Source organism: Lygodium microphyllum, chromosome 16 (assembly GCF_053477565.2).
Source record: "Lygodium microphyllum isolate KBCC chromosome 16, Lygodium_microphyllum_v1.1.10, whole genome shotgun sequence".
Lineage (NCBI taxonomy): Eukaryota > Viridiplantae > Streptophyta > Polypodiopsida > Schizaeales > Lygodiaceae > Lygodium > Lygodium microphyllum.
Window position 1 is genome coordinate 108,373,814 of NC_141150.1, and position 22,311 is coordinate 108,396,124.

At 48.5% G+C, this 22,311-nt stretch overlaps 1 protein-coding gene across 2 annotated transcripts in view; it reads right to left on the bottom strand.

Moving 5' to 3' along the window:
• LOC148023220 (uncharacterized) overlaps positions 1 to 22,311 on the bottom strand; it is a 255,169-nt gene that overhangs the window by 66,834 nt on the left and 166,024 nt on the right. For both annotated transcript variants that reach the window (XM_087696235.1, XM_087696234.1), the window contains exon 8: positions 11,128 to 11,199. In XM_087696235.1, the coding sequence (XP_087552361.1) occupies positions 11,128 to 11,199 (72 nt within the window). The remainder of the gene's footprint in view (positions 1 to 11,127; positions 11,200 to 22,311) is intronic.

Here is a 22,311-nt window from a genome sequence, read left to right on the forward strand (position 1 = left end):
CACAAAAACAACCTGTTGAAGATGATGAGAGCTGATCATCAACAACAGTGGGAGGTTGGGTGAGAATATAGACCCCGTAGCAACCTTTCTATTTATAGATGCAGAAGGATCCTCCCAAATTAGGGTTTTGTATGTGGGACACAAAAACTCTCTAGGGCTCCCCGTTTAATGACATTTTTGGTAATTTACACATTTTGTGGTTGTTTTAAAGAACTAATTAGTATGTAAAGTATTTTTAGTTCAACGATCAACAAATATTTTCAGAAATGACATGTGATCTTTATCCAAGCTAGACATGCTCCAATCAAATTTTGGCACATTGCCAAGCAAGAATGTTGTTCAGACACCTAGTGTGGAAGAAGAAACAAGACTACTTCGCAAAGCTTGAGACAAAGATATACCAACCACTTTTGGGACTAGATAGCAAAAGAGTATGGATGATGTTAACTCCCCATACAGATTACATTGCATGATGCTTGGCTCCATTATGGGAGACAGTTATATGATGTACCAACTAGTCTTGGGATGGGATAGCAAAAGAGTATGGAGAATCTTCACAAGGGACAACCCTCCCATACAGATTACATCACCTAATGCAGCCTCCACAAGCCCACACAATGGTCCTTCTTCACCAATAAGACAGTTAGAGAAGCCAAACTATAGAATGGGAGAGCACAGGACGAGGATGGTCTAGTAGCAGAGCACTTCTTACGTGCATGTGACACATTGGCACCCATATTGGCATATATATTCAATATAGTATGTGAGGGATTCCCTTAAATATGGTCAAACCATACTATAGTTCCACTTTTTAAGAGTGGGGACCCTTTGGTCCCCAATAATTACAAGACCATCATGATCGGCCACACACTAGCCAAGATATACAAACCTATATTGGAGCATAAGCTCAATGCATAGGCTCAAATGTTGGGTACGAGAGCACAGGGGCAAGCTGGTTTAGACATGGATACACCACACTAGATCATATCCTCACACTCATGGTGATCATTGAGGAGGTCCAAGCCCAAGATAGAAGGATTTATTATTGCTTTGTGGATTTCCGTAAGGCATTTGACATAGTATCTCAAGCACGTCTCATGCAAAAATTGCAAGAGATTGGAGTACCAAAGGGTATGCAATGGGGCATTTATGCATTGTATGAGAGTGGCAAGCCGTATATGCACATCTTGATAGGGGTCCGAGGAGCTAGAGTTGAAACTAGTCTACCTTGAGTGTTTATATTGATAGGGGTCCGAGGAGCTAGAGTTGAAGCTAGTCTAACTTGAGTGTTTATATTGATACTATTATGTACTCATTTCAAACTCACCAAAAGGATTGCAACATCCCTTCGTTGCACTACATATCTTTTGCAAAGATAGAGATCTCATAGTGAATCTTCGAAAACCCAAAGTCATGGTGTTTAACAGTTCGCCAACATGGGTGACCCAATCTATTTATCAATTCACATTGGAGGGAGATGCAATGGAGCCAAACTATGGTTGTTTTATACCCTAGTCACACCTGCTCTTCTTCATGGAGCCAAGGTTTGGAGTTGTAGGCTATACCAAGACAATTGAGCAAGCTTCCTAATCAATTTGGGCCAAAGAGAGACCACTATGATGGCTAGGATCACATAGAGAGGTCATTGATAATGATGATGTCACACGAGCAGGAGTAAGCTCTCCACACCACACCCTATTGTCAGAGAAAAGTTGGAGGTAGCTATGGTTGTGGAGGCACTCCTTAGAGCTATGAGTTTCTTACACAGGTTATGGGCGTTCCTGCACCATAGACATCCTAGACTAACATTGGCCTCCTCCAGATAGCTATCAATGGTGAGAGGGAATGTTGGTACTCATAGATGGAGACTTGGATGAGCTTACATGGGCTACACATTGAGTGGCTCCCACCTTTTGACTATAGTCTGTTCCCCTTAGCTGATGGGGACTTGGATGAGCTTACATGGACTACATATTGACTGGCTCCCACCTTTTGACTATAGTTTGTTTCCCTCAGCCGATCAATGGTGAGAGTGAATGTTGGCACTCCTAGATGGGGACTTGGATGAGCTTACATGGGCTACACATTGACTCGCTCCCACCTTTTCACTATAGTCTATTGCCCTCAGCCAATCTACTCTGAATCCAGTCATTTGGGCCAATGTTCTCAAAGCTGAGACATGGAGGACTTGGATCCAATCACCTCTCCCTCTAAGACTGATAATGGAGTTTTACTGAAGCCAGTTCCTACATCTCTCTACTATTGGACAAATGTGCACCTCCTCTCTTCTAGTTTCCCTTTCTCTTTACCTATGCCCTTCTACCCTTTACAATTTGCACAGGAAGGAGCCTGGCGCTCTTTTACAAAATTTTTATGGGCGCCTTGCATTTCAAAAATGCACTTTTGCCTTTGGTTTAGCTTTTGAGGCCACCCTTGCTCTTTTGGCCATTTCCCTTCCTGCTCCTTCCTTTGTGTCTGCATTTGGAGTTTTCTTGGACTTCTTTTTCTCCGTCTCAAACTGGCGTTAACAGCTACAAGACGAGACCAACAAATCCTAGAGGAACCCAAGCAAAGAGTAGGGACGGATTTCTTCCATGGACCAAATTCTACAAGCACTTCTAGCTCTATAGACACAAAGTCATCCCACACGATTGCACCCACCCCACACCACGAAGTCACACTAGACAAGGCCATTACACTTTGCCAAGCACGACAACCTCAATCATGTGGTTGATAACTAAGGGGCCCATACTATAGTCAGATCAAAGCCATCATTGCAAGGCACAAGAGAATCACCCCTTGACACATTAGCACAGCAACCCTGGACCACATGATAGTCAAGACCATGTGCTGACCTTCAGATTTAGAAAGGAGCTATTGTATCTACATATCTTCTATATACAGTTTTCAGACTTTGAGATACTCAGATATTAGCCTTATACTAGGATCCACTTTTTCCACTTTCATGATGAGATGGCATTAGACATAAATGCATTTTGGTTTTTGATACTTAATCATGAGATAGTAAACCTAGTTAGCTGAAGTCTTTTGAAGGGTGAGGCAGCTACTGCCAGGGACAATCAGAAACCGATACAAGAAAGTGTTGCATGGGCTGCAGCATCCTGTCTAGCTGATCCCGTACCTCATGATACCCACAGGAATCCGCTAAAGTTTCCTAGCTGTGCAAAAGCATGAACACTCCACAGCTCACGAGAGAGGCATCAGCAAACAAAAGCTAGACCCAGACATGTCATACAGTTAAATTTGGGGCAATCCTACTATTTCCCATCCCAGAAGAGTAGCTGTGACAGAGCCAACAGCTCCAACTGAAGAATTAGCTGCCAAGCAATTCCTTGCAAGATGCCAACACACCTTTCGAAGAACCAATTGCCAAGAATGAACCAAATGATTCACAAAAGAGGAGGAAGATGTCAAAATGTGGGCATCAGAGTTAATAATGTGCCACCATGAAGCCTATACGCTAGTATTACCATGAATGAGGCCCTAGTCTTCCAAGAAAAAAATGAACAATAAAGACTTAGGGGTGATATGCAATACACATAGCTCGAAAGAGTGACCAGCGAAGGGCTAGCGTATGAGTCTTTGTATCAAGAATAGCTCCACTACCCATATTTTTAGGGGTATAGGCATGACTCCAAGAATAGCGTATGAGTCTTTGTATCAAGAATAGCTCCACTACCCATATTTTTAGGGGTATAGGCATGACTCCAAGAAATTCGTGCATGCAAAGAATCCTTCCACAACATGAAGCGGATATGCTTCATAAGGGCATTTAGAGTGGTAGTAGTCCAAGGCAGAAGTAGCAGGAACTAAGTTAGCATCAATAGTATGATGGCATGTGCAACTTTGAGATGTACAAGAAAGGTCCAAGCCTAGGATTTCGAATAGACAAATCCCCTATGTGCCTGAAGATGCGATCCATCATTCGATTAAAAGTGGTAGGAGGGAAGCTCCTACCGACGTGCCATTGCTCCCTCGCCCTTGCCATCGAACTAGCACACCCCCACCACTGTCCAGTGGTGTGCTGCTCTCCTGCTCTGCTCCCTCCTCCCCCTTGGTGTGCCTACCCTCCTGTGGACCCCTCCTCTGCCTAACCCCCCACCTAATCACTTGCCTCCTCCGCCTGACCCCCCCTCCTCCTCCCCCACCTGACCCACCACCTGTTCCTTTGCACTAGCTCCTCCCCCCGCCTGATCCCCCACCTCCTCCACCTGACCCCCCCAACTTGTCTGGTTGATCCCCCCGCCTCTTCTATCCTACGGCCCCGACTCCGTCTAGTAGACCCACCACTCATGTTGTGCCCGTGGCGTGCCGACCTTCAGTGGGTTTCGCCACCTCCTCCATTGTCAGAAAACAGTATCCCCCCCCTCCAATTGTTCCCTCCCTCTGCAACAACTTCCCCCCCCCCCTCCGGTAGCACAACAGTGTGTTTGGTAGGTTCTCACCAAGGACGCACAATGGAAACCTTTGGTTAGATGCTGGTGCATTCTGCGAGCGCCCCCCAATCAAACACCTTGCGCATCGTCCTCTCTGAGGAGCAGCTCTTAGCCATCTGTGCCACAAAGCTGGAGCTGAAAGAAACAATGATCTTTAATCAGGTGTAGGACATGCCCCATCTAGGGCCCAACTTCAGAATTGGCTTCACTCCACACTACGTATTGGCACAGCGCAGATCGCGGAGGCAGTGCTCATTGGTCAAGGGATCTTCATGGTACGACTCACCTCGGCAAATGCAGCCTGTGAGCTAGTGGATAGCTCACCCTATGCTTCCACGAAGGGGGTCATCTACATGGTTCCCTGGTACAGTGGCTTCACAGTGCAGGCATTCACGCTCCAATAACAGGTTTCTTAGACATTTGGTCACCTTGCTCTTCCCCGGATTGGTAGTAGAGTATCACCGGTTAGTGGAGGACTTTGGACGGCTCTTCGGCACTATCCTTCCCGCCTCCTTCACGGACGCAGTGACAGCCACAAGAGTCCCAAAGATACGGGTGGCATTAAAAGATACAAAGAATATACCATAGTTTCTGGAGATTGAGACAGGCGGACACTCTTTCAGGCAGCAGGTTATTGTGACTGGGCAGCCAGGGCAGTGCCTGCGTTGCCATGACTTTGGGCATCAGGCAACAAATTGAACACGCTTCAGAGCCAAGGTGGCTTCGCCGACAAGCCCATAGGTGGACATTGACGGTTTTACAAGGGTCCAGAGACGATAGAGAGGGAGATGACGGGGGGACCACAGTCAGCCCCTTAGACATAGCCATGGTAGCAGCGAGCAGGAGGGCGAGCGTCGCCCACCCCCCCCCCCCGCCCCCCGACAGAGTACCCCATAGCCCCCCCTCCTCATTCCACCCGGCAACAAGACCACAAGTCTCCACATCCACCTCCCAAGATAGACATAGTTGCTACCACAGGAGTTCTTTCGCAATGGTCCGTGGTTCTGGTCTGTGGTTCTAACTGAGAGTTGCAGAGCGCAGAGAGTTCCCACTACCTCTGGAGGTGGGGATCTTCAGGGTACGCAAGTTAAGGAGCGGCAAGGTCCATCTACTAGCACCACCGTATGAACCAAACTATGCTTTCTTCCTTCAGACCTCTCATACAAGAGACTGAACGATGACATAGATAGAGGAGGAGGTGAAGAGTCAAGTGGTAGACCACATCTCCCAATGGATGGGAGAAGGAGGACTAGCACTCTTTTCCCAGCAGTGGCCAAACTACATGATGGACAGTAACTGGTGGGCTAGTGCCAAGGTCCCACATCTAAGCATTATCTTTCGAGCCCCTCTGCAGTGGAGACCTCTGATGGATGTGATCGAGTGGCCCTTGGCAGTGGCGGCCCATTTCTACCAGTGTACATAGTCACACCTCTCAACCTGGCTGATAGATGCCCTGTAGCAAAGCATTTCCGCATGCCCCATAGTTCTTCCTCTTCCTCAACAGCTTCCACACTGAACAAATGTCTGTTTGGTCAGTCATAGGTTTCCCTATGAGTTTACATCTTGCATCCTAGAATGTGAACAACCTCCACTATAGTGGGACACGTGGTTCCAAGAAGTCGATTATTCGGCAAGAGTTGCAACTTTCCCTCGCCGGACGGATCGACATCTTACTTTTGTAGGAGCACAAGCTCACTCCGGCCCAGGTCCATTGGGTAGGGAAGGGACTCCCACGCAGTTCACACACTTATTGGGAGCACGCCATCAGTGCCCACGACAGGAGTGCAGGCATATGCACCTCTATTGACCCGAGCCTCACCACCTATGACCACGGGACGATTGTGGCAGGGAGGGTTCTATGGATGAGATTGGATATTGGGGACTCGTGCCTTGGAGTCCTTAATGTCTATGCCCCTATTGAGGTTAGCGCACGCAATGCAACAGGTTCTTGGTGGAGATCGCAGCAAGACTCCCGAAGGTGGACTCTTAGATTGTTGGAGGAGACTTTAACAACCTGGAGGCCTTAGAGGACCAACAGGGCAAAGGCAGAAACTACCAGGGTATGGTTGGGGAGGAGTAAGAGGCATGGGAGGTCTTCCTACTAGCAATAGGAGCACGTGATGCTTGGAGAGACCCAAATTTCCACAGAAGGGAGAGGTCGTTGGACTTCTCTTGGGGATATACGCGGCTAGGCGGAGTTTTGCTAGAGCGGTAGGACAGGTTTTATGTGGGAGAGTAGGGATGCGCTTGCAGAGGCCAGGTAGGGCAGTTGGCTGGCACCACTCTGTCTGATCACTGCCCGGTTCTCCTAACACTTAATGCCCCAACCTCTGCCCTAGACACGCAATCCTGTTGGATCCTTGACTCAATCTACAGGAGGGAGAAGGTGAAGAGACAGATTGAGCAGCTCTAGACTAGGGAGTGGGACAGGAGGGACCGGATCACAGAGGAGGTTGCAAAGGTCCTAGCCGAGTTGAGTAGTATCTGCTAGAAGGGTAGCCCTACAGGCCAGGTAGCATAGCTGGGAGGAGGAGAGAGTACTTCGGCGGGACCTTGCAGCCACATAGAGACTACTACAAGAGGCACTAGGGGATCCCATTCTCCACGCACATGAGGTGCACGCACGAGTTGCCCTCGCTGGCCTAGAGAATAGGCGCTCGGAGTTTTCCTTCCGCACCTCAGCAACCTTTTGGGCACGGAAGGGGGACACGATGTGCAGGGAGTTTTTCTAGGTGCATCAGCCCCGCACCTCAAGAGAGTAAATATGCAGCCTTCGGGATCAGTATGGGAGGATTCACTCTAGCCCAGATGAGGTGATGGAGATTGCCACTGAATACTACAAACACTTTTTCCAGCAGGAGACAGCCTCAGCCAGAGGATAGCGATGTAGACAACAGGTCTGGTTTCAGCTCAGGATGGATGCCAGGTAGTCTATCGGCAGGTCTTACCAATCTCCTCCCCAAAGGGAGAGACCGGTTGGAGCTATCCTAGTGGAGACCAATCACCCTATTGTCAGTGGCCTATAAGGCAGTGGCCAAGATGATTGGTAGGCGACTCTGCCCTGTGCTTCTAGAAATCATTCATGACACACAGACAGGTTTTGTCCAAGATAGAAGCATCCTAGACAATATCTTCACCTTCTTTGAGGCGACAGAGTGGGCCTAGCACAGTGATCAGGTATTGGTTGTACTACTCCTGGACTTCAAGAAAGCCTATGACAGGGTTGACTAGAACTTCTTAGAGAGCACCATGGTGAGGTCAGGCATGGATCCGCGGGGTCTCCGCACTTTACAGATCGGCTCTACCAACAGGGTTCTCATAGGTGGCAAGCGAGGGGAGGAGTTTCGGCTGGAGAGATCGGTCCAGCAGGGCTACCCTCTAGTCCCGTATTTGTTCCTACTCTTTGCAGAGGCGATGTCTCACTTCCTCATGTCACGTGTGAGCGCGTTACAAGGCCTCCGACTTTCGATGAGAGAGGAGACGGGTTACGTGTGAGCGGGTTACATGGCCTCTGACTTCCGGTGGCAGGCGAGGGGAGGAGTTTCTACTAGAGAGATTGGTCCGACAGGGCTGCCCTCTTGCCCGTATCTGTTTCTACTCTTTGCAGAGGTGATATCTCACTTCCTTAGGTCACGTGTGAGCGGGTTACGTGGCCTCTGACTTCCAATGAGAGAGGAGATGGAGCTGTTAGACTCAGAGTATGCAAATGATACAACACTCTACATAGAGGACGATGAGCTGATGCTGGAGACTAGCTCTCGAGGTGTTTTGCGTTGCAGCGAGAGGGAAAATTAACTAGCGAAAGTCGATTGGTTTCCTTACACACCCGGACTCTAGCACGGAGTGGGGCGTTCACTTGGGATTCAGATGGGTGTGCAGAGGACAGCAAACCGTCTATTACCTAGGGTTCCACGTGGGACTCGACATCACTCTTGCCCAACAGTTTCTTCTAGTCCTCGACTCTATTCGGCGGAAGCTGACCTACTGGAGTACTGTCCGCCTCTCCCTAGCGGGCCGAGCCCTGGTGGTCAACCAGGTCCTCCTAGCAATGGCTTGGTACATCGCCTCGTGTTGGTACTTTTTCTCGTCTTGTGTAGTTTAGCTTTGCCGCCTAGTGTGGAATTTTCTTTGGGCCGGGTCAGACGGTTCCAGGGACTCTTGGGCCAAGGTGCCGTGGGTGACCATCATCTGCCGGCATGGGTTAGGGGGAGGGCTTGGGATCATAGACCCAGAGTATCAAAGCCTGGCCCTTTTGGGCAAGCTAGTAGTCTGCGGTCTCACACCACGAGGGCAGACCTGGAAGGTCTTATAGCAAGAGAGTCTCCAGGAGTGTAGATCGAGACTTGCCGATGACTAGAGGCCGTGCTTGAGATGGATCTTCACGATGGCCCACATCATGTCCCTCCAAATGTTCCTTCCTCCGCAACCTACTACGTGTGTAGCAGGGCCTCCGTAAGGCCCAAATTCAAAGCCCCCCAAGTTGCCAGGAGGAGATTGACCGCCAGCCGGCGATCTGGAACCCCCAAGTCACAGATCGAGATGGGGTATAAATTGGCAAGTGGCCCCACATCAAGTGGGCTGGTTGGGAGGCCGGCCCTGCTCATACCATCACGACATGGCGGGAGGTGTATAGGATGGTGGACCAGGACGTGTTGCAACACGTATCAAGTTGTTAGAGAGGAGTTGAGCTTAGGAGAAGGGAGATTGACGCAGCAATACCTCACGAGTGGCTTGACCCCTTGATAAGAGAGCCAGTAGAGCTTGGTGAGGTACGAGCTGCTAGATTTTCACCAACAGGTATCCCCCTACATGTGGCAGGTAGAGTGGGCGGTGCCCCACATGGAACTTTCTTCGCCGTGCAGGAGGGGGGGCATCTGGTCACCAACAGAGGGCAGCAAGATGAGGGAATAGTGGTCCTTTCGTGGAGAAGGATTCGAGTGGTTGGCCTTTAGGGGAAGACATGGCGTCTAGACCCTTGTGTTTTGGGAAAAGTTCCGAGAGTGGCGCCTCTAGATATGGGAGAGCAGGCCACTTGATGAGCTGGAGTGGGACCCTAGAGAGTGGCTATGGCCGGCCATTGCGGTCGCCAAGAAGCCACCGAGGTTCCTGGAGTACATAGCCAGGATTGACAGACACCTATTGATGTAGAACATGGACTGGGCGCCTTCGTGTAGCAGATATTGGGCGGAGCACAGCATCACGGATGCTTTCCGACAAACTTTCTGACACCGGCTATGGGACAGCTGGAGGTCGAGGAGGGTATCGTATTTCTTATGGCTGCTGGCATATGGAGGCCTGGAGGTGGGGAGTTGGCTAGCCCAGATGCAGAAGGATGGAGGATGTCAACACTGCACACAACAATTTTCTGGAAAACCCAAAGCATTGCCTTTGGTCGTGTGAGGTGGCGCAACTCGTGTGGAGAGGAGCATCCTGCATTCTCTGTCGTCTAACACCCAGCCTTGGATCTGTCTCATGGGGAGCTTTCTACTGGCAGGCAGTCAACCAGGGTCGTCACCTTTTGTATGAGGCCAGGATGCAAGACACGATCTTCATCTTTGAGGCTAGGTCGTGCGCAGTGGTCGGCTTGGAGGCCAGCTCTAGCTAGTCTGTCGAGCATCAGCATTCTGTTGTAATCAGTTTTTTTGAGTAATATAATCAGCCACATTTTACTTGCAAAAAGAAAAAAGGATTTCGAATAGACAAATTTCGCCTCTATCTTTCACGAAATCCATTCCAACAAGACTTTGGGCTGAACATCAACCCCCAAGGGATACCCTAGATGTTTGACAACACTGCCACGAGGTATGATCAATCCCTGCCATCCCAAGGACTATAGATTAGGTTCCGTGCAGCTGACAAGGGAGGACTTCACAGCATTGACATTGAGACTAGAAGCATGACCAAAGAGATTCCAAACATCCAATGCCTTACCAAGATTATCCGTTTCTGCAAGAAGAACCATGGAGGTATCATCTGCTAAAGACTGAGCTATGTGGGTTTCTTTTTTTAAGAAAAGAAAATTCTATCAATAACGCCTCGGTAAAAATCTTGCAGTAAATAAAAAGTACAAGGAGCTCTATAAAGAGTAACTAAGTACATCGTAAATAGAATGGTTGTGTGAACAACCAATCTGGTGCGCTATAATACCAAACCATCCGAGGGGTAGTATGAAAAAAGTGCCCGATTCCCATGTGCGTAAGAAAGCCTCTCTTCTCTTCCCCATCCTCTTAGCGCTGCCCTACATCCTTTCCCATCTCCCATGGAGAGGGTGAATGAACTCTATCCAAATCCTCAACAAAGTATCCACAGTGGATGCATCCTTTCCCATCTCCCATGGAGAGGGTCTATCCAAATCCTTAACAAAGTATCCACAATAGATGCATCCTGGAGGTCAATAACATGCCTACATCTCGCAGTCCAAATGTGACAGTGTCATTGGGTCCACTAGGCCTGTCAGTTATCTGCTTTAGGGATCCTGCTCAAATATTGTCCAATGATAAGACAAGAAGAACCCTAAGCATACTCATAGCTGCGTGAGTTCCTCTCTTTAGGAAGAAATAAGTAAAATAAAAACCATACCTCAATCAAATTCATGTATATGTTTGTAAGTTTGTGCATTCACTAATATACATGCATGTGTATTTTTTTATAAAAAAAAGAAGCAATTTACCTTTTCATAGAAAAACAAGCTTTTTTCCAAGTTACCATCTTTTCTTGCCTTGTCTGCGGACATTTGATACACCTGAAATTTTGCTCGTGTTAGCATTTAAAATGATAAGCGTACAACTTATATCAGCAGCGAGTCGTGACATTAGATTTTTAGTCATGGTTGGAGGACAAGGATCTCTACAGCTTAGAATATTGCAGCTTTAGCTGCTTCATACCATGCATGGTGGACTACAGTAGTTCTAAACTCCAATACAGAAGGACATTCTAATAACTCAGATTTACAATTGTTGTTTTTAGCTTCTTATTTCTATTTATCATGGAGTGGGTAAGCATAATTAATGAGCTAATGTCATAATATTTTTCTGGCAAAAAGAAGAAACCATTGTATTAATTCATAAACTCATGATAGTTTACAGATTGCCAAACTGATATGAAATGGAAAAAGTGGATACTTGGCTGCCTCACCTGGTTGCACTGTGAATGGCTATCTCATATCCTAGGTGGTAGAAATAACCCAATTTGTTGTCGATCTTTCCTTCTTATACAGTCCTGAAGCAACAATCCCTAATGACCATACTAACAAAGTACCAGTTGGAGAAGTTACACCTTCTCTGCATGGAATCCTAGTAGCCATTGCTTGCTGCATGTTAAAAGCTGGTATATAAGCAGGGTAAGTCATGTAGAAAGATGATCATGAAAGAAAGGAGAGCTTTCCAACAGAATAACAAGCTGCATAGAGGAAAAATAATAGACATGATGTGAATGAGCAAGATAATGAAAAAAACGAAAGTGATGAAATGAAGAGGTAAATGAGGGCGAGCCCACCAGCCTACACAAGGCACCTCACAAGTGATATGGTATAAAGTGAATATTAGAAGGGTGCTCCACTGAATTAAGATGAAACTTTGCTCCATTCAAGATAAGGCTCTACTTCCGCATGCCATCTCACATTGGCATTCATTTCAAATAAAAAGATCACTGTTATGAGGGTGACAAGAACTTGGCAAGGACAAGGATTCTCACCTCACAACTTACAAGAGAATTACTTGAAGAAGATGGATAACTTATTTCTTTATTACAAAAGGATGAACTGCAATAGTATATTTCTTGATACAAGATTGATACAACACAAGACCTCGATGCAAGACAAGATCAAAGACAAGACAAGGCAAGACAAGAACTAGAGATACATTGGCTTGAACTCGAACTAGAGAGGACTTACCTCGCAAGAGCCTCACAACTAGTGTTTAGTTGTGTCGGCAAGACTAAACGGCTTGTAGCCCAAGACTACTATTTAAATTAGAAGTAGAAGCTTCTAGATGATGACATCATTAATGATACAAGCATCGCTGAAATAAGGAATGGCATAAGCAATGATGATGTAAGCATTGATGCAAGCACTATCCCAAAACGTCCAAAGAATCTTCTATAAGTTTGGAAGATACTAGGTCTCTTGGTGTCCATGACATTAATCCCCTCCTTTAACAACAGTAAGGCTCTTGCCTACAATGGATGTGATTGATGAAACTCTTTTACTTTAGCAAGTGCCCAACGAAGATGGGAGGCTAGTTCCCATGTTCACTCAGGTTCTCAGCACAGGGATGCACAATGAAAACCTTTGGTCAGATGCCGGTGCATTCTGCAAGTGCCCCCCTATCAAACACCTTGTGCATCGTCCTCCCAAAGGAACAGCTCTTAGCTGCCCGTGCCACAGAGCTGAAGCTGAAAGAAATAGCAATCTTTGGTTAGGTCGTAGGACACTCCCCATCTAGGGCCCAGCTTCAGGATTGACTTCACTCCATGCTGAGCATTGGCACATCGCAGATCGTAGATTGCAGAGGTAGTTCTCATGGGTCAAGGGATCTTCATGGTCCGACTCAACTCAACGGACGCAGCCCGTGAGCTAGTGGATAGCTCACCTTATGCCTCCATGAAGGGGGTCATCTACATGGTTTCCTGGTACAGTGGCTTCACAGTGGAGGATTTCGCTCTCCACAACAGGTTTCTTAGACATTCGGTCACTTTACTATTCCTCGGACTTGCGGTGGAATATCGTCAATTTAGTGGAGGACTTTTGGCGGCTCTTCGGCACAGTTCTTCCTGCCTCCTTCGCGGATGCAATGATAGCCACAAGAGTCCCAAAGGTACGGGTGGCTGTGAAAGATACAAAGAACATACCAAAGTTTCTGGAGATTGAGGCAGGCGGACACTCCTTTAGGTAGCAAGTTATAGTGACTGGGCAGCCATGGCAGTGCTTGCAATGCCATGACTTTGGGCATCATGCAGCAGATTGCACGCACTTCGGAGCCAAAGCGGCTCCGCTGACAAGCCCACAGGTAGACACTGACGGCTTTACATGGGTCCAGCGAGCGACAGAGAGGGAGACGGCAGGGGAGCCTCAATCAACCCCTCAGGCATAGCCACGATAGCAAAGAGCAGAAGCGCGAACGATGGACCCCCGGAAGAGCACCCCGCAGCCCCCCCCAACTGGTCCCACCTGGCAAGAGCACAGACCCCCACATCCACCACCCACGGAGGGGTCACTGGCTACATCACCCGAGATCCCATAGCCCCCACACCCACCCCCTGCCCCCCATGGACACCACCCCCCCTCCCCCCCCGACCCTAGCCCACAGCCTCCCTCTTCCAGGGCCACCGGCCCTCCCCCCACCCACACCCGCCTCATACCTCTGATCGCCCCACCATCCCTCGATCTTCCTCCTCCCCACCATCTCCCCCACCGATCAGTCCCCCTGATCCTCACCTAGCACAGGTGACCCCCCGCCCATCCTCCCCCTTCCCACAAGAGGTGACAAGCCTCATACACCTATATCCTCTCCTCACCAGCAGCCTAGCCCCCCCCCCCCCACAGCCACCAGCTCATCTATCCCTACCGCCCATCACACTTTCTTGAGGGAGACGCAGTTGCTACTACAAGAGTTTTTCCGCAGTGGTCCGTAGTCCTACTTGAGAGTTGCGGAGCGCGGAGAGTTTCCACTCCCTCTAGAGGTGGGGATCTTCGTGATCCGCAAGTAATGGAGTGGCAAGGTCCATTTACTAGCACCACCTAGTGGACCAAACTACGCTTTCTTCCTTGAGACCTCCCATTCAGGAGACTGGACGATGACAGATTGAGGAGGAGGTGAAGGGCCAAGTCGCAGATCACATCTCCCACTGGATGGGAAAAGGAGGACTAGCACTCTTTTCCCAACAGTGGTCAAGTTGCATGATGGACATTAACTGGTGGGCTGGAGCCGAGGTCCCACATCTGAGCATTCCTTTTCAAGCCCCTCCATAGTGGAGAGCACCGATGGATGTGATTGAGTGGCCCCTAGCACAAGCTGCCCGTTTCTACCGATGCATAGAGTCACGCCTCTCAGCCTTGCTAATAGACGCCCTGGTGGTACCGCCTGGAGCATCTATTACCCCCATGGTCGCCCGAGGGCCACCATGGGGAAATGGAGTTCACCTTCCAGACTTATGGCAAAGCGTATTCACATGCCCCATTGCTCTTCTTCTTCATCAGCAACTTCCACACCGAACAAATGCATGTTCAGTCAATCAGAGGTTTCCCTATGAGTCTATATCTAGTATCTTGGAATGTGAATAGCCTCCACTACAGTGGGGCACGTGGTTCGAGGAAGTTGATTGTTCAGCATGAGTTGTAGCTACCCTTGCCAGATGGGTCGACATTTACTTCTATAGGAGCACAAGCTCACCCCCTCCAGGCCCATCGGGTAGGGAAGGCACTCCCAAGCAGTTTGCACACCTATTGGGAGTATTCCATCGGTGCCCACGGCAAGAGTGGAGACGTATGCACCTCTATTGGCCTTATCCTCACCGCCTGTGTACATGACCACAGGACAATTGTGGCGAGGGTCCTATGGATCAAACTAGATATTGGGGACTCGTGCCTTGGAGTCCTCAATGTTTATGCCCCTACTAAGGTCAGGGCACGCAAGAGATTCTGGGTGGAGATCACAACAATAGGACTCCCAGAGGTGGACTCCTGGATTGTTGGAGGAGACTTCAACAACCCGGAGGCCTTAGAGGACGAGCAGGGTCGAGGCAAAGATTACCAGGGTATGGTAGGGGAGGAGCAGGAGACATGGGAGATCTTCCTTCTTGCAGTAGGTGCACGTGATGCTTAGCGGGACCCAGCTTTCCACAAGAGGGAGAGGTCGGTGGACTTCTCTTGAGGATAAAGGCGGCTGGGTGGAGCTCTTTTGGAGCGGTTGGACAAGTTTTATGTGAGAGAATGGGGGTGCTCTCGCCGTGGCCAAGTAGGGCAGTTGGCTGGCACCACTTTGTTTGATCACTGCCTAGTCCTACTTACACTTGATGCTCCAGCTTCAGCCCTAGACACGTGATCGTGCCGAATCCCTAACTCGATATACAGGAGGGACGAGGTGAGAATGCAAATTGAGCAGCTCTGGACTAGGGAGTGGGACAAGAGGGACGGGATTGCAAAGGAGGTTGCAAAGGTCCTAGTCAAGTCAAGCCGAATCTACCAAGAGATAGGCCTACACGCCAAGCAACAGAGCTAGGAGGAGGAGGGAGCACTCCGGAGAGATCTGGCGGCTACACAAAGACTACTCCTAGAGGCACCGGGGGATCCCACTCTCCACACACAGGAGGTGTGCACACAAGCAGCCCTCGCCGTACTCGAGGACAGGTGCTCAAAGTTTTCCTTCCTTACCTCAACAGCCTTTTGGGGGCGGAAGGGGGACACAATGTGCACAGAGTTTTTCCAAGTGCATCAACCTCGCACCTGAAGAGATCAAATTCGCAGCCTCCGTGATCAATATGGGAGGGTTCGCTCTAGTCCCCCTAGATGAGGTGGAGATTGCCACTAACTACTACAGACACCTTTTTCAGCAAGAGGCAATCTTAGCTAGGGGACAGTGCTGTAGACAACAGGTCTAGGACCACATTCCGTCCCTCATCACAAAGGAGAATAGAGAAGGAATTAGAGGAGGCTTTCCATGCACACGATGGGCAGAAATGCCCGGGAAAGGATAGCCTTTCTAAGGCCTTCTTCACTACCTACTGGGAGGTGGTGAAGGACCCCTACTGCTGGCCTTTCAGGAGATCTTCAAGTAAGAACGAATGCCAAGGATTCTATCAACAGGTATGATCAATCTCCTCCCCGAAGGGGGAGACCGGCTAGAGCTATCCCAATGGAGACTGATCACCCTGTTGTCAGTGGCCTAAAAGGCACTAGCCAAGATGATCGGTAGGCGACTTCGCCCCATACTTCTAGACATCATTCATGACACACAGACAGGTTTTGTCCAAGACAGGAGCATCCTAGACAATGTCTTCACCTTCTTCGAGGCAATTGGGTGGGCCCAGCACAGTGGTCAAGGATTGGCTGTACTTCTACTAGACTTCGAGAAAGCCTATGAGAGGGTTGACTGGGACTTCTTAGAGCGCACCGTGGTGAGGTTGGGCTTCCCCTAGGCATGGATCCGCAGGGTTTCTCCACTTTACAGATCGGCTACCAGCAGGGTTCTCATAGATGGCAGGAGGGAGAAGGAGTTTCGGCAGGAGAGATCGGTCCGACAGGGTTGTCCTCTTGCCCCATATATGTTTCTACTCTTTGCAAAGGTGATGTCCTACTTCCTCCGGGCACGTGTGAGCGGGCTGTGTGGCCTTCGACTTCCAGTGAAGGAGGAGACGGAGTTGTTAGATTCAGAGTATGCAAATCATACTGCCCTTTATATAGAGGATCATGAGTTGATGCTGGAGTGACTGAGACTAGCGCTGGAGGTGTTTTGCACTGCAGCTCGGGCAAAAATCAACTGGCAAAAGTTGGTTGGTTTTCTTATAGACCTGGACTCTAGCAGCGGAGTGGGACGTTCACTTGGGATTCAAATGGGTGTGCAAAGGGCAAACCGTTCGATGCCTAGGGTTCCAAGTGGGACTCAATATCACTCTTGCCCAGCAATTTCTTCTAGTTCTCGACTCTATCAGGCAAAAGATGACCTACTAGAGTACCGTCCGCCTCTCCTTAGCGAGCTAAGCCCTAGTGGTCAACCAGGTCCTCCTAGCGATGGCCCGGTACATTGCCTCGTATTGGTGCTTCTCCTCATCTTGTATAGTTCAGCTTTGCCGCCTAGTGCGGAATTTTCTCTGGACCGCCGGCTCACATAGTTCCACGGATTCTTGGGCCAAGGCGGGGTGGGCAACCATCATCCGGCATCGGTCTGAGGGAGGGCTTGGGATCATAGACCCAAAGTTCCAAAGCCTGGCCCTTTTGGGTAAGCTGGTAGTCCGCGGGCTCACACCAGGAGGGCAGACCTGGAAGGTCCTTCTATAGCAAGGTCTCCAGGAGTACAAATCAAGGCTTGGTGGTGATTGGAGGCCATCTTTGAGATGGATCTTCACAACGGCCCAGCTCACGCCGCCTAGATTTTCCTTCCTCCGCAGCCTACTTTGTGTGTGGCAGGGCCTCTGCAAGGCCCCAATTCAGAGCCCCCCAGGATGCCAAGAGGACAAAGACCGCTAGTTGGTGGTCTGGAACCCCTAGCTCAAAGATCAAGACCGGATACAGATTGGCGAGCACCCCCATATCCAGTGGCCTGGATGGGAGGCCAGCCCTGCTCACACTATCAGGACATGGTGGGAGATGTACAGGATAGTGGATCAAGAGGTACTGTAGCAAGCATCAAGTTGTCAACGAGGAGTTGAGTTGAGGAGAAGAAAGATTAACGCAACGATCCCTCAGGAGTGGCTTGACTCCCCGATCCGAGAGCCGATGAAGCCTCGTGAGGTGTGGGCCGCTAGATTCTCACGGCAGGTATCCCCTTACAGGTGTCAAGTATAGTGGGCGGTGCCCCCTACAGGATTTTCTTCACCGTGCAGGATGGGGGGGCGTTTGGTCCTTGACAGAGGATAGCAGGATGAGAAGATCGTTGGCCTTCCTTGGAGGAGGATTCGTGTGGTTGGTCTCCAGGGGAAGACCTGGCGTCTAGACCCCTATGTGTTCTGGGAGGAGTTCCGAGAATGGCGCCTCTGGATATGGAAGAGCAAGCCACTTGATTAGCTGGAATGGGACCTTGGAGAGTGGCTATGGCCAGCCACTGCGGTCTCCAAGAAGCCAATAAGGTTCTTGGAGTACACAGCCGGGACTAGTTGACACGTACTGATGCGGGAAGACATGGACTTCGCGTAGCAGATACTGGGCAAGGCTGGCACATGGAGGTTTGGTGGTTGGGAGTTGGCTAGCCCAAATGCAGCACGATGGAGGATGTAAACACTGCCCACACTAGCTTTTGGAAACTCCAAAGCATTGCCTTTGGTCTTGCGAGGCGGCACAACTTGTATGGAGAGGAGCCGGCCGCATTCTCCACCGTCTCCCACCCAGTCTTGGATGTATCTCGTGCGAAGCTTTCTGCTGGCAGACAGTCAACCAAGGCCGCCGCTTTTTGTATGAGGCCGGGATATAAGAAACGATTTTCATCATCGAGACTGGGTCTTCCGTAGTGGTCGGCTTGGAGGCTTTACCTAGCCACCAAGTACTAGAGCCTACAGCAGACGGCTCTGAGGTATGGGAGATCGTAGGGAGTCTTACAAGTTGGCACATCTGAAAGGCACGCTGTCAGGAGGTTTCTGGCGGGGAGTGCCTTTCAGTACAGGCGACGGCTCTGAGGTATGGGAAATCGTAGGGAGTCTTACAAGATGGAAAATCTGAAAGGCACGCTATCAGGAGGTTTCTGGCGGGGAGTGCCTTTCAGTACAGGCGACTTTAGCTGAGCTTTGGACTTACATCATCCACTCCCTCCGCGGCCGGTGGGACTAGTTGCAAGGCAAGTCTCGAGCTCGGCAGGAGCTCCATTTTCACTTTCTACGCACTTGGGGTGGCCAGATCTGTTCTTCATGATGCAGGCAGGCAGCCTCAGATGGCGATACATCCCCCCTCCATGGCTTCTTGCCCCCATCCTCCCTAGACTACCTTGAGAAACTTGTATACATAATATATTTGTGACTTTGCATCAACTCCAACTAGTCTGTTGAGTATGAGCACCCTGTTGTAATCACCCTTTTGAGTAATATAATTAGCCACATTTTATTTGCAAAAAAAAAGAAGTGACATTTAATGGTACCTTATGCCAATCTGACGGTCAAAGATAGCACAAAGACACTCGAGAATGGAAGAGTTGCCAAGCCAATTTAATTATTGGTCATTTAGTATCTAAAGACTAAAAATTAATATTTATTAGACTGGATAATACTGAAAATGGGATTAGAAGGTTGCCACTTGGCAAAACTTGCCCATGCAAGTGGAAAAAACGTTTTTAGGAGCTGGTGGACTCTATTCCATCCATTGTGAGAAAGAAGAAGACTATTAGCGAGCAAGCAGAGGTTGCTAATGTGATTTGCAGACACTAGGGATCAGCCCTACAGTATATGTAACTGTAGTTTGGAGCCCTCCAAGAGTAGGTGATAGCAGCCCAAAGTTCTTCTAGTGCAAATGACCAATTTCTCTCTCTACAACATTCTCTCTCATCTCCCAGCCTTTCTATAGCCTTGCTCCGAAAATTACAACATTGAGATCATCAAAGATTGAGAAATTTCAGATTTCTCTATTGTAAACCCTAATCTGCAACAACAAAAATTTGGGTTTAGTAGCATTTTTGGGAAGCCTGATAAAAATTGGAAGCTCCAAGACGCTTTTCAAACAAATTTAAATGGAGGGACCAGCAAATCAATCAATTTGGGGCATTTTCCATCTCCATCAAAGCGAGCGAAAGCCAATTGGATCCCGAATCAAGGGGCAAATTAGATTGAAGACTTGTTGGTCATTTGGACAACAAGGGGAGTTGGAATACCAAAAGGGATTGGGAAAATCCCATTGTATATCATTTTCTTCTTCAATTAAGTTAAAGAAATACGGAAATGGACGCTAGTTTTGGGGCCAACAGGGTGTCCATTGTCTGAGATTGGGAGTTAATTTGCATTTCTCAATTTTGTAATAAATGTTGCTGCTGTAAGTAAGTTGTAATTAAGGAATTACCACCCATCCACGGAAGGAAGGCTGGTTTCAAGAAGCCTCCTCTTTGTCTCTCTCAACTTGACAAGGCTGAAATTGAATTAGATAGTGAATATTTACATCAAACCATCAGGTCAACATTCTCTTTGTAACTCTTACTTTCTATTACAACAGACCATCAAGTCAGCATACTTTGTCTTTCTCACTCTCTATGTAACTAATATATACATGAGGCCTGCAGGCTCTCAGAACAACCTATTACATGAACAGTACTAATAGATCAGACAAAAGGAACAACTGGAGTAGAGCAAACAATCGCCATCTAGAAGAACCAGGTCCACTAACATCATAGAGGAGATTTTCCATAACACTATTTCATGCATACGGGCCACATGCCCATGGATGCCCGATGCTACATAAAAAATAAAGGCATTGCGAGTACGCCATATATGCCATAGGGCTGTCCATCTGAGAAAATGAAATAGGCAGGAACAATCTGAACTCAAAGAGGGCATAGAGGACATATTTCCCATAAGCCAAGAACGAACCGATAGGCGGTGCTGAGTCACCGAGAACCACACACGGGAAATGAAATTCCAGATCTGTTGCGTCACAGGGCAAGAGACAAAGAGGTAAAGCAATGTCTCATCACACGTAGTGCAGAAAACACAACGCTCAGCAGAGATCTTTCGGGCATAGAGCACTTCACCCGTTGGAAGGCCCCCAATGAGCAGCCGCCACATGAACACTTTTTTCTGATATGGGACCTAGACTTCCAAAGCTGGATAAATCTTTCCCGCCACTTCTTTTTATTGTCCCTACGATGCCATAACCTATTCACTTTCCCCATGACCCAATTCTTAACTTCCACCATCTAATGATATATCTGATTAACTGACCTTTACCAAAGTCATCAGGAAGCACAAACATCCAATCACGCGAAGGATCCAATGGCTGTAACACAGGCAAAGGAAAGAACCTCTGAAGACTGACCTGATGGACGACCAAATGTCCCTGTATCCACGAGGCACCCTAAAGTACTAACGAATATGCCTAAAGGAATAAAGACAGGGCTGCCCAAGAATAACACCATCATGGACTGTCTTCAACCCCAACCTAGCCATACGATTGAATTTTTCTCGCTGCAAATCTTTTAGTGGTCAATCCAATAACCTCGAAGAAGCCAATATTTTTTCTTGCAGCGAATTTTCCTCTTTACGAATATCCGGGGGACGCCAAACTGCAAAACAAAGCATCTCCTGCTAGGAAGCTATCAAATGAGAAAGGAGAAAATACTGGGAGACCTTTAAAGGCCTTGTAGAATTAAGCGCATGCCACCAGGAGGCATGAATAACCATGCTACCATGAGAGATGCCAGTCTTCTCTATGAAGAATTTGGCAATGTCTGACCAAGGATGACACTGAGTACATAGACTCTATAAGAGGGATAGCCTCAAAGCGGCCATATGCAAATTGATATCTAGCAAAGCTACACCCCCATCCTTTTCGGAGTAGTCACATGCTGCCAGGAGATCCATATCTGCCCCAAACGATTGCCTTTCTTTTTCCAAAGCATAAATCTGATAGGCTGAACCAAATCCAAAATGGACTTCTAAGTCCAAGGAAGCAATGGTAGAAAGAATGAGATCGTACCGATCATAATGCATTGAGTCACTTTTAGTCTAACATGTAATGGCCAACTCTGGGATTTCCAATACATGAACCTATCATGAATTCAAGAGGCCATCCAATCCAGCAAGGCTGACGGAGCAACCTCCACACCAATAGGATATCCCAAGAGCCTGGTTATATTACCCCTTGTGATCACAATTCCATTCCAGCCCAAGGCCTGCAAATCATTCTCTGTACAAGAGAGAAGGGTGGATTTCTGAGTATTAATGTGAAGACCCAATGCCAAAGCAAAAAGATTCCAAGTCCCCCAGTGCCAGGTTAACATTAATACGATCCACCTAAGAAACATAAAAGAATCATCTGCCAAAGATTGACCCACAAGCTGGTCACCACCAAGAAGAGTCAAGCCAACTATTTGACCTTGAGCTGCCAACTTATCCAGTAAGGAGAGCATGGGTGAGTTACCAAAGCAAACAGCAAAGGGCTGAGAGGACAGCCTTGCCGAAGGGACCGAGATAAGGCAATTTCTTCCGTAATCCCTCCATTAAGAGTAATACG